This window comes from Saccostrea echinata, unplaced genomic scaffold (assembly GCF_033153115.1).
Source record: "Saccostrea echinata isolate AGI-Se365-2 ecotype Australia unplaced genomic scaffold, CSIRO_AGI_Sech_v1 ptg000002l, whole genome shotgun sequence".
Lineage (NCBI taxonomy): Eukaryota > Metazoa > Mollusca > Bivalvia > Ostreida > Ostreidae > Saccostrea > Saccostrea echinata.
In genome coordinates, this window is record NW_026889751.1 from 29,108,932 (window position 1) to 29,126,526 (window position 17,595).

At 32.7% G+C, this 17,595-nt stretch overlaps 2 protein-coding genes across 2 annotated transcripts; both read left to right on the plus strand.

Moving 5' to 3' along the window:
- The first annotated feature begins 148 nt into the window (after positions 1 to 148).
- Positions 149 to 7,386, plus strand: LOC133176753 (arginine-hydroxylase NDUFAF5, mitochondrial-like). The gene is made up of 11 exons (XM_061311827.1): positions 149 to 482; positions 1,001 to 1,041; positions 2,582 to 2,693; positions 3,013 to 3,119; positions 3,534 to 3,573; positions 3,951 to 4,061; positions 4,277 to 4,363; positions 5,356 to 5,416; positions 6,069 to 6,152; positions 6,379 to 6,458; positions 7,190 to 7,386. Exons 1-11 carry the CDS (start codon positions 267 to 269, stop codon positions 7,319 to 7,321), a joined length of 1,071 nt encoding a protein of 356 aa, XP_061167811.1. The 5' UTR covers positions 149 to 266; the 3' UTR covers positions 7,322 to 7,386.
- A 7,214-nt stretch (positions 7,387 to 14,600) lies between these two features.
- On the plus strand, positions 14,601 to 16,519 carry LOC133202455 (E3 ubiquitin-protein ligase TRIM71-like). The gene is made up of 2 exons (XM_061338284.1): positions 14,601 to 14,666; positions 14,808 to 16,519. The coding sequence occupies exon 2, from the start codon at positions 14,827 to 14,829 to the stop codon at positions 16,516 to 16,518; it is 1,692 nt and encodes a 563-aa protein (XP_061194268.1). The 5' UTR covers positions 14,601 to 14,666; positions 14,808 to 14,826; the 3' UTR covers position 16,519.
- Positions 16,520 to 17,595: the final 1,076 nt, after the last annotated feature.

A 17,595-nucleotide genomic window follows, 5' to 3' on the forward strand; every position in this document is an offset into this window, starting at 1 on the left:
GACATCAAATTATTCTTAATGATTATGGCAAAAATGTTCCATCTATCTCGAATTTCAACAAAGTTATATCTTATTCAGAGCATTTTAAGACAACGCTTTAGCCATTTTGTGTAAAAGCTATCGAACTTTTCAACACAAACAATATGGCTGCGCCCATGTCCACAACATTGACCGTGAAATGTGGCTGACTTAATTACACTGTTCTGCAATGTAAATGCTAGGTAAACAGTGTTACTGTCCAAATATTTTGTAAAATAAAGTTCAATATGGCTAGAAACATCTTTAGTCAAACGAAAACATCTCTCGAGAAACACTTGTTTTTGAATACTTTGAAGAGGAAACGCGAACTCAGTGCGCAACGATGTTACACAAAACAGACAGAAAATATCATGAATGTGTTTGATAGAAAAGCCAAACGGCTACAACGAGATAGATCTACAAAGATGCCAAATTTTGAGGATTCTCAGTTTATAAAGGAAGAGGTAGGAATTATTTTGACACTTTTAAAAGTAGTCATCATGTCCAATAAATCATTGAATCAAGATTAGCTCTATATATTTTAGAGGCTGAGAATTTTTTAACATTATTTGGCAAATTGAACTAGAGCAATTCAACCAATTTTAGATGAGTTTGACATTATGTGTGTGGTGTGCATCTTTGCTAGCCAAGAGTGTCTCTCTTCGCCACATGTTCACAATGACTCAATATATGTTCAATTAATGTATGGACCAGACCAGGATTCGAACCAGGGCCCCCTGAATCTCCAGTCTGGTGCTCTACCAACTGAGCCATTTGGTCACTGATCAAACCTGCCCAACCACCACAGTTGTGATATTATTATTATTTTTTGTTGTTGTTAGGTGTGATTGGACTCAATTAATATTGCTGGACCAATCAGCAAGTATATTGCAAAGCTAACATTATAAGAAATGTTTTATATGCTTTGCATTTTACTTTTAGATACAATATATATAATTAATTTTTTTCTTTAATTATTCAGATTGGGTACAGAACATATGATAGACTTCTAGACATAAAAAGGTAAATTAACATGATTAAGATGTAATCTTTTATTAAATTAAAAGAGGTAAATAAACTGTAATGTAGTATTCTGTTACAAAAAGGCAATTTATGTAATCTTCCATTACAAAAAGGCAATTCATGATGATGTGATCTTCCATTACAAAAAGGCAATACATGTAATCTTCTATTACAAAAAGGCAATTCATGTGATCTTCTATTACAAAATGGTAATTCATGCAATCTTCTATTATCAGGATTGGTACAATCACTAGATTTAGCTATGTAGCTTGAATTACCTACACTAAAGTTTATTTACCTACCTGAAGTAGCTTTATTTAGCTACCAAATCAAACTTATTTCTAAAATTAGCATTTTTCTTTGGATGTGCAGAAAATCGCACTTTGATGCAGTGATAATTTTTAACTTTAAACTCATCTGAAAACAATTCATGAAAAAATCACTCATGAAAATGTGACTGTCTTTTTCTGCGCAATTGCATTCAAAGTTCTAAAAGTTTTGGGGCTATATACAACAGTTAATTTTTGACCAAACAGTTACTTCTTGAATGAAATAACAAAGAAGACCAGTTTTGGTTAACACGATAATTGACTGGTAATTATTCAGCACGATATGAAGTAATCATACTTTTTCATGCCTTACCACACAAAGTAGTATACATGCAGTTACTCAAACAATGAAAATCCATCTTTTGCTTAAAAGTGTTCAACTGCAGCAATACTTAAACTATCTCTGCTTTGGATTATTTTTTTTAGAAATCCCTAGACTAAGTATAAATATTAGTACTATAGTCATATACTTGCAATTTTTTGTTTTGTGTTTTTAAATAAAAAGCAAAATTTTGAAAAGTTGCATTGAAATAGCTAAATAAAGCTACCTGAGGTAGCTAAATTAAGCTACGGTAGGAAATTCTAGCTACGTAGCTAAATGTACTGATTGTAATGGACCTGATTATAACAAAAAAGGTCATTAATGTAATATTCTAACTAAAAAATGGTAATTAATGTAATCTTCAATTACAAAAGGGAGAGGTAATCTAATCTTCTATTACAAAAGGTAATTAATTTATGCAATCTATTACAAAAAGGTAATTAATGTGATCTTTTATTATCAAGTGATGCAATATCAGTTCCATACATGTAGGTACCATTACAATTAACAGATCTTTAAACATCATTTGAATTTTCATGTACATGTAGGATGCATTAAAACAAAACAAGGTTTTGGTAAACATAAACAGTAGCTATACAGAATTCCTTAATGATATCATGGACAGAAATGTAAGCTGTGTATTGGTAACTCCAATCGTTATTCATCAATTTCTTAAGGTAAAAATTTGCAGTCAAATCAAATTTTAAAGAAAAGACTTTCAGGACATCACATTCCTTCAAAGAGGATTTGGATGGAAAAGTTTGATTGTTTTTTTTTTTTTAATCAAATCAAAATGATCCCCAGGATCAAAAATGTTCATTGTATGGTAAAATGAAAAAGGTGACAATAAATTCATGTTAGTAATGTTTGCCCTTCTGTGATTTTGTAGAGAATTTGATGTAGGGGTAGATCTAGGATCTGGTCTTGGCTATGTTTCCCGTCACATTCTAAAAGATACCATCAAAACTCTGTATCAGTGTGAACTTTCAGAAAAATTACTGGTAAGTTTGCTTGTTTAATACACACTAAATGGAAACTGTAATTCACTTAACCAAGGAAACCAAAGAATATATTTTTTTTAAGATGGTTTTCCATAATTATTTTTTATGTAATCCATTTGCAATAAATTTTGTATCTTAAAAACAACAAATAAACCATTCACTTAATGAAGGAAACCAAGTTTTTTTTTTTTAATTTTATGATGGTTTTCTGTAATTATTTTTTATGTAATCCATTATCAACCAATTTTGTATCTTAAAAACAACAAATAATTCTTCTTATATATTAGTTACAATCAAGGTCATGTTTTTTTTTTCTCAGAGAAAAGCACAGGTTTCACCAGAAGTTCCTACTCACAAATTGATTGTTGATGAAGAATACCTCCCATTTAAAGAGAATTCTCTGGATGTAATTGTTAGCAGTTTAAGGTGAGTTCTGGTCAAAGTATGGTCAGAAGTCAATTAGGCAGTTATTTCTGTGTAGCTATGTCTCTGTCAGAGCTAGCAAGGAAGAGCATATGCCTCATTCTCATGTGTAGTTGTCTCTTGCGTGGCTCAAACCCAGGACTTCAAAATAAAATGGACTATTCCTTCACCAGATGTTTAGAATTCCATGTGAAGCAGGTGGCTTTTTAATTTTCTGTTTTTGTAAGATGTTATTTTCTCTTTTGACAGCTTACACTGGGTCAATGATTTACCAGGGTGTAAGATGTTATTTTCTCTTTTGACAGCTTACACAGGGTTAATGATTTACCAGGGTGTAAGATGTTATTTTCTCTTTTGAAAGCTTACACTGGGTCAATGATTTACCAGGGTGTAAGATGTTATTTTCTCTTTTGACAGCTTACACTGGGTCAATGATTTACCAGGCTGTTTCAAGGCTGTAAGTGTACCTTTTTATAACTTGATTCTTTTTATTATTTTAAGCACATGTACTACTATATTTATGTATCTTGTTCATTTATGTAATATTATTAAATGTGTCTTTAGATAAAAGAATTTAAAAATTCTATGGGCAAAAAAAAAAAAATTGCATAAAAATTTATTATGCAATTTAAAACTTTTACAATAAATTACTTTTTTTCTTGAAGTATTTGAAAAGTTACAAAATTTAAAAAATTCAAAATAAAATTGAAGACCATGTGCATTGATACTCTGCCAACTGAGAATAATGAAATTAGCAATCATCATCATAATTAATTAGGCTTTTTTGTGCTTGACCATGTCCAGAATGTCAACCAATTCTTTCTCTCTGAACAGGCTCAGAAAGCTTTAAAACCAGACTGTCCATTTATTGGGAGTATGTTTGGTGGTGACACACTATTTGAACTCAGGGTTTCTCTACAGTTAGCTGAACAGGAAGTACAGGGGGTAGGTACCAGGCTAAACTGGTTCTCAACATTAAGGCTGTACATAATTCTTTCACAAATTCAAAAACATATGTTGAAGCATGAATGAAACTCAATTTTCATACAAAGTTCATAGTATTATCAAAGCTCATTTGAAAAGAAGTGCATTTTTTAAAAAAAATCATTGTATTTTGTCAATAATGTAACATACATGTGATGTACTTGTCTGATTGACAGGGGATTAGTCCACACATTTCACCTTTCACTGATGTACGTGATCTTGGTAACCTACTGAACCGAGCAGGATTCACCATGTTAACTATTGTAAGTGACTAAGTGTGGCTAAATAAATCAAAGTACAGACAGTACTGAAGGGTTAAGTTAAAGTAAAAAGTACTACAAATATGAAAAGATAGTTAGAAAGCGTATTTAGTATATAAACAAATGAAAGCAAGTGACAGTTGTTTAAAATATATTTCATGGATAAGGTTTTCTTGGATTTATCATCTTAAGGGCATTGGCAAAGTTACCAGCTTTCATATAGAATTTTTCAAGACCTCTTGTGAAGGTGTAATATAGAATCAAGTATGTTATATTCTGACACTCTTAACCCACCAAGCCACCTTTTTAAATTTTGCTAAATAAAAGCTTTTTTCCATTTTCATTTTCAGTGCATTTTCTATGTAAAATGTTTATAAATGAACATGCAGAGTTTTTAACCATAAGATTTTCCCAGAACCTTTATGTTTCATATAGTTTTTGTATTGTACACATAACTGTAAAATCCCCATTTACTATGACATTTAAATATTTTTGCAGAAACTGATATAAGACACACATTTAACTGCACTTTTTTCGAGATATTTCCTGTTTTCTTAGGATTATTTAGTGGTAAATGAAATAAAATTGAAAATTGTTTCAATTGACTATTTCTATTATATCATATCATACATCATGTTGGAAAAACAAATTCCTCAAAATGATATAAAAATTGACACTTTGTTTGTAGTAACTAGATGGTGGTGCTTCTATCACATGATCTTGACAACTGTTGTCAGTATCCTTCACATTTTTGTCATTCCCAGCTGTAGTCAGTATCGAACTGTTGACTCTCCATCCCCTTCTACAAAAGCGATCACTCTCAAATATTGTTACCAGGGAGCAGTTTACTCTAAATGACTGTTTTATAGGTGAAAAACCCTATTGATTGAAGTCCTTTTTTCCTCTGGGTAACCTTGCCAATGTCCTTATAAAAGAATTGAAGTTATTATTTTTTTTTTATGATGAGTAACATGTTTTCCCCTTCTATTTTACAGGATATTGATGAAATAAAAACAACTTATGAAAACATGTTATCCTTAATGTTGGATTTAAAAGGTATTAAAATCATGATTTAATGCTTAAAGGGGCATGGACATAGATTGGAAGTTCATTTCTTTCAAAATTTTTGACAGAACTTCATGACTTACTTGTTGCAATAGTGTTTCAGACCAATATATTATAAATATGCATTTTATCTTAAAATTTTCAAAACTACAGATTTCGGTAATGATTGATTGTCATACATTGTCACACTTTCACCAACTAAAATTTATCATTAATTATAGTTAAAAAAACATTAAAATTATGACTTAGAAAAATCAGAATAGAAATGTAAAAGAGCAAAACCAACACACCAGTGCCATCTGTTCATGTTCAGTGATGTATGTAGTAAGCAAATTAAAAAAATCCCATAAAAAATAAACAAAAACAATAAAAGAGCTTTTGCCCATGTTTAAAAACAAAGGTGTTTATTGTAAGTCTGTGAAGAATGTCATTATTATTGAATATTTCAAAAGACTTTTCACGAAAGTTCAATTCATTAAACAGAAGTTATTTTTGGGAAAAAAGTAGGGAAATAGAAATTGTAAACAAATTAGAAATAGACTGTTCCTATGCCCATTTCAAGCTAAAAATCTTCTAAATTAAATTTGGTTACCAGTCCAAGTCCTTTGGTATCATTGAAATAATGATTTTCTTTTAATTTCAGGTATGGCAGAAAATAACTGTGTCTGGGAGAGGAGACCCATGCTTCATCGTAAAACAATAGAATTAGCTGAGAAAAAATACAAAGGTAAATTTTCTGGTGAAAGCTTGTATTCTTTAACAGAAGCATTGAACAAAATCTTGATGATGATAACCTCGGGGTTACTAAGTGTTCCAGACTTTAAGAGAAAATTTTCATCTTGTGAAAGTTCATTTGTTAATTGTCGAAAATTTATGTTATCACACCACAATCTCTCTCTCTCTCTTTCTGCCTCTCTGTGTCTCACTCCATTTATATGGTAATTTTGTTGTAGAGATGTACAACACAGAAGAAGGGCTGCAGGCAACCTTTCAGATTGTTAATTTCATTGGTTGGTCCCCACATCCTTCTCAGGTAAATCTATTAATATATCTATATCTCTAGTCATACAAACCATTGGGTAGGGTCAGTTCTAGCCTTAGTTACACATAGGTAAAACCATTACAAACTCTCATAGTCATACATAGTCTACTGTAGCCCTAATCTATCAATGATAGTGTCTCTTATAATACAGGTTCTGACACTTATAGCCCAATCTTGTTGACATAAAATATTTATTCTCTCTCTCTCTTTTTTTTTTTAAATTTCTATTTTTTCATCTGTTTGTTGTCAATACTTTGTCATTTTGTTAGAAAATTGAAGCTTAATTCTTATTTGATATAATTTGTATGTTTAGGAAATATTAAAGTTTAATTATGAGCAGAATGTTAAAAAGAATAAGAGATTGCAGGGAAACTCAATCATACATGCTGCCCAAACTACTTCGCTTTATCCAATGCTTGTACTAATCAGCCTTTTTTTCATTATTTTGAACTTTATTAAGTGGGTTATAGCCATAACTGAATATTAGAATGAAAAAAGTTCAATATGTATTTAAGGTTTTTAAGATTTGTTAATTTTTCTCTTTCTTGCATGCTATCTTGCAGTTGATTATGAAAAAAAAAATCATTGCATATCTTTTTTTAAAATGTTTTGAACCATTGTTCACATGTATATATCTCACAATTCTCCAGAGTTATCTAAATGTAGATCTATTGCTGAACATAGTTGTCAAAATTAATTTCTCATTACATTCACTTTTTTAGCCCAAACCATTACAAAGAGGATCAGCCAAGTTTTCTCTGAAGGACATTGATAAAATTGATGAGTTAAACAAAGAAGTCAAATCCCTAACAGAGGAACTGGATAAAGAGTTAAACCCAAAGAATGATAAATAATACAATCAGAATATCAAACAAACATTTAAGTGTTTAATGCAATGTGTATTTATTGAATTTGACATGACCTATAATAATTAAAAAAAGTCGATATTCAATCTGTGTTCATTTATTTTCAAATCTTTCTCAAATGGTTTATCTGTTAAACAAGATTTTGTACAAATCATATCAAAGCAGATGCTCCTTATACCCATTATGTATTAAACTTTATTAAGGAGGCTGGGGGGTCAACAAATTAACCATCAGATACAACTTATTTTTTTTAGATATGATATCTTAAGCTGTCAACTACCATTTGACAAAGAAAAAATTCATACATTTTAGTTTTAAAATTTGATCATTTTTGTATATCTTTATATGGAGCTCTTTTTCTAAAGAAGATCAATAAAGTCTAAAAATGGCCATGACCACCCAGCCCTCTTAAGGATATCCAAGCTTTCTAGAGAATATAATGTCAAAACCATTAGCTCCACTAGGAATTTGACATATTCAATGTAATTCTAAAATATGCTCGAGTTTTTTATGGAAAATATCTATGTATTTCTTGGAGACCAGGCTCCAGGCCTTAAAACTAAGACGAGCTCACTTTTCATCTCAGTCTCACTTTTACAAAAAGGAATATATAGCAGAAAAATGAGACTGAGATCAAAAGTTTTATGGCCCTGGAGCCAGGTCTACAATCTGTCGGAATTCCATGGGTACTTATTCTTCCCCATTATTAGCAGACTTGTTTGTATTCATATGAAGCAGAATTCATTAAACACTTCTATGTGAAAAGAAGAAGTCTCTTGCTGTGGCCTTAATTTGAGTTTTGATATATTTGAAACATTTTGTCAACCAAAAATATTCATTTTCATTCCTGTGTTGTTCTGTTACATCCCAGTGAACTCAAAATAAAAGACATCACAGAGTCTGACACATCTGTTTCATATTTAGATGTTTTACTAGAGAAAGACGTTGATATCAGACTAGCAACTACACTTTATGATAAACATGATGTCTGCAACTTTTTTTCAATTGCCAACTTCCCTTATTCATATAGCAATACACCATTATCATCTGAATAAGGGGTTTGTATTTCCCAGATGGTAAAAACGTGTTCTATGTATAATCAAATTCTAAAACGAGACAGACTACTGTCAAATAAATAATGAAACAAGGACATCAACAATCTCGTACTTGGCAAATTCTATAGTCAATACAATGCCCTTGTTAGCAAATACAATCTATTGTCAGGTTGAATGTTGAATGGGCTGACATCTTTCATACAAATTGTAAGTTCTGTGGTCGATACAATAACAATGACCTTGTCAGCACATACAATCTTTCATCAAGTCATATGGTGACTGACGTTTTTGAAACTAATTGTTAGGCCATTATTTACACACTGAATTGTCAACTGAATTTTCCGTTATTTACCGACCATGACAAGGAGCACACGGCGGGTGTGACTGAATGAATATGAATACTGTTCGTTATCCATATTTCACTAAAACAAAGTAAAACCTGCCTTAAAAAAAGTAATTACTAGTAGAGATGCAAATTCTATGACAGGTTTGTAAATACAATCCATGGCAGTACGAGTAATATATAGCTTAACCGATGCAGGCTACAGACACATAAGACCGCGGAACATTAACTGGCAAAATTGGAAATATGCAGCTTACGTCATTTCCATCTGTCGCAGTCAAACACTTGATGATAGACAATGAAATGGGCGGGTACAATTTGACACGCACGTCTGCGAAAACATTGGATTGAAATTGCAGTTCGAAATTCATTTTCAATCCACCTGAATTATTTTTCGCAAAGTTATAATGTATGATCCAAACGACAAATAAAATCAGTTCGTTCCCAAATACGTATAGTTTGAAATTAATGTATAACAATTTTCTATCCCATATTTGAGGACACACAGAAGTTATAGTAACTATATTCTTTTGGGGGACGGCTATTTGATTCTAGAGGGGGGGGGGCTGGCAAATTTTGTCGAATCAGATTATTTATGGTTATGCATCACATAAAAGAATATATTTAATTTCTTCTTCACTGAAAAAAATTTGAAATTCAATTTTAAACCACCTGAGCTGTGTGAAAACCTTATGTGTGAATGTATGATCCAAAAGACAAATAAATTCAATTCCCAAATACATGTTATTTGAAATTCATATTAATATGAGTTTTAAGCCTAATTTTAAGTACACGCCAAAGTCATAGAGATTATTTTTTCAGGGGACGGCCATTTGATTCTAGAAGGGGGCGGGGGGCTGTCAAAAATTGTCGAGTCAGATCATGCTTTCATATGAAGATTATATTAATTTCTAGGATGACAAGAGCTTTTATTTTTTAGTTTTTTAGCTTTGAAAAATGTTTGACAAACAAAAAAAGGGAGGGGTTGTCTAAACTAAAAGAAAACTTTCTTATTCATTTCCAACATCGTTCAACCCCCTCCACCCCCCCCCCCCCAACCCCCAGCACACACAAACTCATATCAAACAGGAATCAAATATTTGTCCCTTTATATTTCTTTAAAAACATGGGATAGAAAATTCTGATTTATATATATTTCAAATTATTTGTCTTCTGGGTCAGTCAGTAACACTGTGCGTTCTAGCATAGCTGAGGTGGATTGAAAATGAATTTCGAATTGCAATTTCAATCCAATGTTTTCTCGGACGTCCGTGTCAAATTGTACCCACCCATTTCATTGTCTATCATGAAATGTTTTGACTGTAACAGATGGAAATGACGTAAGCTGCATATTTCCAATTTTGCCAGTTAATGTTCCGCGGTCTTAAGTAATTATCAAGTTATTATCTACAAAAGGAGCAATATATCAAAGATAGTAATTAACATAAGCCTCACTTTTGATGAGTATGCAAAAAAGTTAAAACTTCCAGGAGTATTTTTATATGTATACAAATCCGACACCCTGTCTCCAAAGAGAGGAAGCAAAATGCTTTCATATAAATATTTTTAACAAGCAACTTTACATTAAGTCTGGACCAACAGACAAAATCATTTATATGCAAATTGAAAATCTTCATAATTGCGTTACTCATCTCTCTCTCTCTTAAACATTTAGAAGGTCACTTTTGGATAAGTCTGCCAGGCCCGTAGGAAGCAATTTCAGTTTGGGGGGGGGGGGGCACTATGAACTACCAAAATTCTTTGACAAGCAAAAAAAAAAAAAGAAAAAAAAGGGTAATCAGCCGTTTTTATTGAGGGGGCGCAAACATATAGTAGCTAAGTTTTCTATAGTATTCTATACATTGGCAAAATTATTGGGGGGGGGCACGCCCCCCCCCGTGCCCCCCCCCCCCCGGTTCCTACGGCCATGTCTGCTGTGTTTCCCATTAATATATATTAACATTGATTTAAAGTTATATAGAATTTAAGTAAAAGAGTATACCCTCCCTATGTTGGATACTGGTGACTATTGTTTTAATGACCACTTCATTACCATCTTTAAAAATAATTAAGTCAGAGGTATACAATTTTAATATTGATACAAGAAGTGACACTAAAAAAAATCCCAACATTAATTAAACTAAAAATGGAACTAAGTTAGAAATATACTAAAAGAAAAATAAATTGGAACTAAGCGCAAATTAAAGTTAAACTTGATATCCTCATAAAACGTTGAGAAATAACAATAAGAATTTCTACATAACAGTTGTGAATATTGTCAAATATGTATTTGATTTTCACAAATCCATTTGATGACTTTTTAAAGTAAAACATTTATTTTTTCTATTTAGTATAAAAAAATTATTCATAAAACATACATTTCGTAATGTATTCATGGAAATATTGTTCTATTTATATTTGTCAGTGTTGTCAGAAGAGGGAGTGTGAGCACTGAGCTAACAAATGAAAAAGCTGAATATAACCAACAGTGATCGATCTAAAAAAAAAAAAAAAAAACTACATACAATACAAGTCTGTGAACAGCGCATTAAACACTCCCCCCCCCCCCCGGAAATTCCAGATGTGGGATCAGATCCTAGAAGGAGAAAACATCCCCTTCGACCCTTCACACCCGCCATGAGTCCTTTGTATTGATTTGTATGAAAAACGTCGAACGAAATGTGACCTAATGATAGACAAGATCATTATAACGACCACAAAATGCCCACTTTAAACGAGGTTGCTGAGATTCCTGTAACATCAACTTATCTGTCAGTTGTCTGCCTTGGATCAAAAAATTGATCAGAGCATTTAGTACATAGCAATTAGTCAGAGCATTCTCATCGAATACTTCTTGATGGGAGACATAAACACCATATGCAGGTGATAGCGGAATATTACTACATAAATAAGGAAAGTCGACGTTTGAAAAGCTGAAGTCGTCGCGTTTGTCATACAATTTAGTTGTTAGTTTGCCCTTATCGTCTATAGTCAGTAAAACTTCCAGATATGCATGGAACAGATGTGGCAGACTCCGTGGTGTCTTTTATTCTCAAGCTCACCGGGAAATATCGAGTCGACATATGAATGGAAGTAACTATTATAAATTGATAAGACGGTGTCGATGCATTCGAATGTCGAGTTGAAGGTCACAGCGAGTGTTTTCTTCTTCTCATGTAGAAATTTCTTTTAATAAATTCTGATTCATAAGAATATAAAAACAGGCTAATAAAGGAGCATAATTAGTGCGCATCGGAATTCCAACGGTTTATTGGAAGACCTGGTCATTTTACAATATCTTAATAAAACATGCGCTACCCATAGGCTTCAAAGTAAAATTCAAGAAGCAATTAATTGGACAATAATCAAAATTTTGTAAATTCGTTTGGTGGGGTATTTTTATTCGAAAACATCTTCAAAATACTACCGTGGTTAAAACTATCGGATCATTCATTTATTAGGAACAAAATATGGTCGTTATACATTGAATACCTTAAATTTCTCCTTTACAGCAGTTGTTTTTTTGTGTGAGAAGTACAGATAGGGGCTTAGTATAGAGCATTTGCTGGACCTCTATCCGTAAGGATTCTTATGATGGGAATCCAGTATCGGTAGGGAAGATCGAACTCTCAAAAGTGAAAAGTATTAAAGACGTACTGAAATGTGATTTTGAAGAATTTCATCTTTAGAAAGCGAACTCTGAGTATAAGTTGGATTTCCAGACGCAGAATTTAAATCTAGTTCATTTAGTAAAATTCAGTTATAATAATGAGCCTTGAAAACAAAGACAATATTGACACAAGACTTTTCGGCTGGAACCATAAAATTGTTCATGTACTCTTTCTAATTCTTTTATCACCTCCGAATTGATGAAAACGGAAGGATAGGTGTTCGTATATTGCCTTTTAACTTTCTAACACGATACTAATAAATATCTAAAACACTTGATCCATTCTGACAAAGTGTTCGTGTCTTCCCCTTCATATTTAGCCCAACATCTGCCATAATCATTGACAGAATACTTAATAGAAATGAAGTTCTGTTCGCCATTTTAAAGTAGGGGCTCCCTGTATTTAGGACCTTTTAAAATGATACCCAACTCCCACATGAGTATAATCATAAAGTTAACGGAGGGACGTATGGACGGAAAGCCCCATCACCATATACCCCATCCCCATTTTTCAAGCGGGAATATTGTAAAGAATATTTATAACCGTGTATAAGTTCAATAGAGTTTAGGAGAAAATAATCTTTAAAATAGAATAAGATAGACATTGCCAGTGTCCTCTTTAATCATCTGCAGATCTTGACAATCTTAGAGCCTTTTAAATATGAAATAAAGAATTTGTTATCAAAGTAAATGTAAGATATTTTAGAATCCCCCCCCCCCCGCTTGAATAGTACTCAAACATATTTGTCAGAAAGTTTGGGTAGAGATTTTACTTTATCCAACATCAAAAATAATTTCAGGAGTTAGGATTTAAAAACATGGCACTTCTACATATGAATATGTTAAGAGTTTACTAGTTTTACAGTTAATCTGTTGTTCAAAATGAAAAAAAACATTCTCTTTGCAGAGGGCTTTATTGATCAATATTTCATTCTGTACTTTAATTTGTACTTCCACTGTTGAGGTTTGTGTTGATCATCTTTGTGTGTTATGCTTCCGTATTAACAAATATTACAAAAAAGTTATACAAACTAAAATAACGAATACCTATACATTTCTTTCCTTGTTTTTTATTAATCAGAACAAAAAGAAGCCTAAAAATATGTCTTTTTGGATCATAAGGATCATAATTTAAAATATCCAATACCCTAACAGTTATCAAATAAAGATCTTTGAAAAATTTATAATTTTTAAATGAAAGTACAGGAAGTAGAAATATTGAGGATTTACTGTTTGATATCAAGAAAATATTTTAGAATTTGGGCCCTAATTTCTCGGTTGTCATAACAATCGTTTTCGATGTCCAGTGAGAGTATACCTTTCAAAGAAAGGTATACTCTTATAGAAATTAGAAATTTTAGGTGCCAATCAAAAATTTTAGGCGCCATGGCCACTAAATTAGTCGCCAATTAGAGCCCTGCAGATGCAATTTTGATTTCCACGGATAATATATTCCTTACAGTATTTTTTGTGCGCATTTCTTTCATATGACATATACCTCCAACAAATAGACCAACAGGAACGGCAGAAAGGGAGAGTACTGCCTGTAACAGAGGGGGTGGCGCTTGCTTGCTTTATATAGTCTGACTCTAAAGTGACGACGAAGTTTATATATTTTTTGTACTCTGTAAATCACTTGAAACGCTCAATTTCCAAATCTTACCCTTTACAAAAATTATTAGAAGATATAAACACTTTCTTTCTTTCTAATCTGGTTTGACACCCCTTGAATTCTGAATCCCTTTCTGAAAATTCTATATATCTATTTTTCGTAGCGCCTAGATAACATCCTTTCCTTAAATCCGTTTTACTATTTTTTGCATGATATAATTATTATTTTTGTGTCAAACATATAAGTGAAACAAATTTTCAATCCCCACCCCACCCCTACTGATATATCTCATTAAAATATGTTTGTATCAGATATCAGTTATAAAATTGACCTCTGTCACGGCTAGGTTGCTATCAAAGCATATGAAATTCTAACGAACATTTTTTTTTTGGTAAATATAACATAATATTGCCAAAAATAAATTCTTCTGACACGTACTTATGTTTATCAGACAAACCACAAATCCACAAATGAAGATTATGTCCGGCATCTGATCACAGCAAGGAAATAACTAAAATTTGTCCTTCTTTATATTGACATTTTTAGTCACCATTTTACAGTTAAACGAGAGATGCGTTGACTATCAACAGTATTGCACACGTAAAGTCAGCTATTTCTGATGCTGCTCTTTCTTCAGAACGTGACACAGAAAGGTATATGCTATTCATTCTTCTAAACAACAAGCTATATTAACTTTTGAATGATATGCTTAAATTAATTTTATTTTAAAAGTTTAGTCTGATAATACATATACTACAGACAGATTTCTGATATTACGGATTTTTCTTTCACAGAATTTGAATTTTTTCAATAATGAACACTCCTACTAACGTCCAGTATGTCCAGATGCGATGTGACCTGTGTAAGACTGGTATGGTTCAAATGCACTGTGATGAGTGTCATGTCCATTTGTGTAAGGTCTGTGTGGGGGAACATTTATCTGCTGATCTCTCAAAATCTCACACAATTGTTGCAATCAAAGACAGAAATCGAATTATACTTTATCCTCACTGCCCATCTCACGTGAACGAACAATGCGAAATGTACTGTAACCAATGCTGCACTCCAATGTGCACTGCGTGCATTGCCTCTGGCGAACACTTTGGTCATAGCATCTTACAAATACGACAAATTTACGAAGATAAAAGAAAGAATCTTGAAGAAGAAAACAAAGACATTAAACAAAACCTTTATCCAGCCTACCAGGGCATTTTATCTGATGTAAAGAACAAAATGAGTCAATTAGACAAGATATACGGAGATCTCTCAACAGCCATAACAAAACATGGAGAGACATGGCACAGAGAAATTGACATGCTAGTGAATAAACTTAGATCTGAGGCGGTTAAAATGAAACAAATCCATTTGAATATTTTGGAAAAACATCTGCAACATATTAAAGGAAAAATAATCCTTCTTGAGCGTATACTAAATTCACAGGAAAAAGTACTAGATTCTAGTCAATTACCAGTATCCCTTCTCCTCGGCTATCAAAGTCAGATTCCAAAACTGAGTAAACTTCCTGCAAAAATAGATACGCCAATGCCATGTTTCACCCCAGTACTACCATGGAATAATCAAGAAGAGCAATTCATTAAGCTTTTTGGAAAACTATCAACTCTGTCTTTCAATTCCGAGGAGGAGCCAGGACACAAAATGAAGGCACTCGAGCAAGCACCAGAAACTGAATTTTCTCCTTTGTCAAAACATCTGATTAATGATACCGAGACTGTCAACTCTATAAACACTGGATATGGGCACCTTTACAATGTAGCCTGTTTGGGTAATGAAAAAATCTGGACAAGTGGCTATGACAGTGTTATAAGACTCTTCAGCATGCAGGGATCATTCCTCAAGTCAATCATAACCAAGTCTGGGAGAGGACCACATGATATAGCAGTGACAAAAAGTGGAGATCTAGTTTACACTGATTACAGGGATAAAACTGTAAACATAGTGAAGTATGACCAGATAGAAGAGATGATCAAACTACAGAACTGGAAACCTCTCAGTTTATGTAGCACCTCCAAAGGTGATCTCCTGGTAACGATGGACAGCGCTGATAACAAGCAAGCAAAGGTTGTCTGCTACTCTGATTCTACCGAAAAACAAACCATTCAATTTGATGACGAAGGTAACCCTCTTTACTTTCAAAATGATAAATACATCAATGAAAACCAGAACCTGGATATCTGCGTAGCTGTTAATGGAGCTGGAGTTGTGGTGGTAGTTAATCAAGCTGGGAAACTGAGATTTAGATACACTGGATATACTCCTGCTCCAAAGAATAAACCATTCAGTCCACGAGGGATCACCACAAACAGTCAGAGTCACATCCTTACAGCTGATGATAACAATTGTTGTATCCACATCATAGACCAGGATGGACAGTTCCTCCGTTATTTACCTGGACTGATAGATCCATGGGGACTGTGCACAGACGCTAATGATAATCTATTTGTTGCTCAGCGCGGGAACAAAGAAGTGAAAATATTAAGATATTAAAGGAAATGAAATAATACTTAGAGTAACAAATGTACATATTTGTATTTTAGACGCTTTTGACTGTTTAGAAGCAGTATTATGTTTTCTTATCATCCTAAAAGTATGCTTTCACATAAAGTATGATATTAAATAGAATTAATGCTTCTACAACTATACTTGATAATTTCAGATTGTATATATTACGGCCTCTATTATAGAGAATCAAGAGTCCAGGATACTTAAATATATATTCAATTTCATTCAGTGGAAATTGTTGAATTAATGTACAGTGCCTCCTTTTTAATATATTCGATCAGTGCATATTATCTATTCAAGATATATTACTAAAGTCAGGTACTCTTCACACAATTGCTCCGAAGAAAATAGTTCCATTCATGATCAGTAGATAAAACATTACAACAAATATTAAAAATAATCATGTATATTTAATACGTTAAAGAAAACAAAATTAACGTTAAAAGATTTAAAAAAAATCACTTTTTCCCCAGAAAAGCAAATAAAAAGTTTTCATATTCCTACGCTCGCTGCCTCCTCAGTCTTTTTCACGAAAATATATAGGTCACACTTCGATTGATAATGATAAATCTTTTCACCAGTTATATTACTGTCATGATTATTGTTCGTTAATTGCCGTATATTTTCTTTTGAGTTAGAATGTTAATCATTAACTGTGTGTGTGTTTTTTCTCTTTTTTTAAATAACGGAATGGTTATTATGGCTAAACACTTCTCGGCAAAGCAACGTGATTTTCCGAGCTCGGAAAGATCTTCGCACGTGTGTAGACCTAGGCTATTTTGTCTTGCAAGAACAGGTGTGTGCACCATTCCCTAGTGACGCTTAGATCAGTAGACTGGGTATCAGTACTTGCTACGGACATAAAGAAGTTTAGAACTATACACCAGTTTCATAACAAGTGCAGGTTTTTTACTCCAGGTGAAGCCCTAGACTGGGCTAGAGGGGCTGAGTTATGGTCATCGATCTAACACGAAAATGTACTATTTTTGTAAATAAAAACATTTCTAGAAACAAAAATGAAGTTTATCTTCAAAACGTCTGTATATTCAAAATCAGTATATG

Excerpts from the sequence above, each read along its gene's own strand:
- LOC133176753 (XM_061311827.1), top strand. The coding sequence starts at position 267 with ATGGCTAGAAACATCTTTAGTCAAACGAAAACATCTCTCGAGAAACAC. Across the intron at positions 4,364-5,355 it reads GATTCACCATGTTAACTATT|GATATTGATGAAATAAAAAC; the intron begins GTAAGTGACTAA and ends TCTATTTTACAG. Across the intron at positions 6,153-6,378 it reads AGCTGAGAAAAAATACAAAG|AGATGTACAACACAGAAGAA; the intron begins GTAAATTTTCTG and ends ATTTTGTTGTAG.
- LOC133202455 (XM_061338284.1), top strand. The coding sequence starts at position 14,827 with ATGAACACTCCTACTAACGTCCAGTATGTCCAGATGCGATGTGACCTG.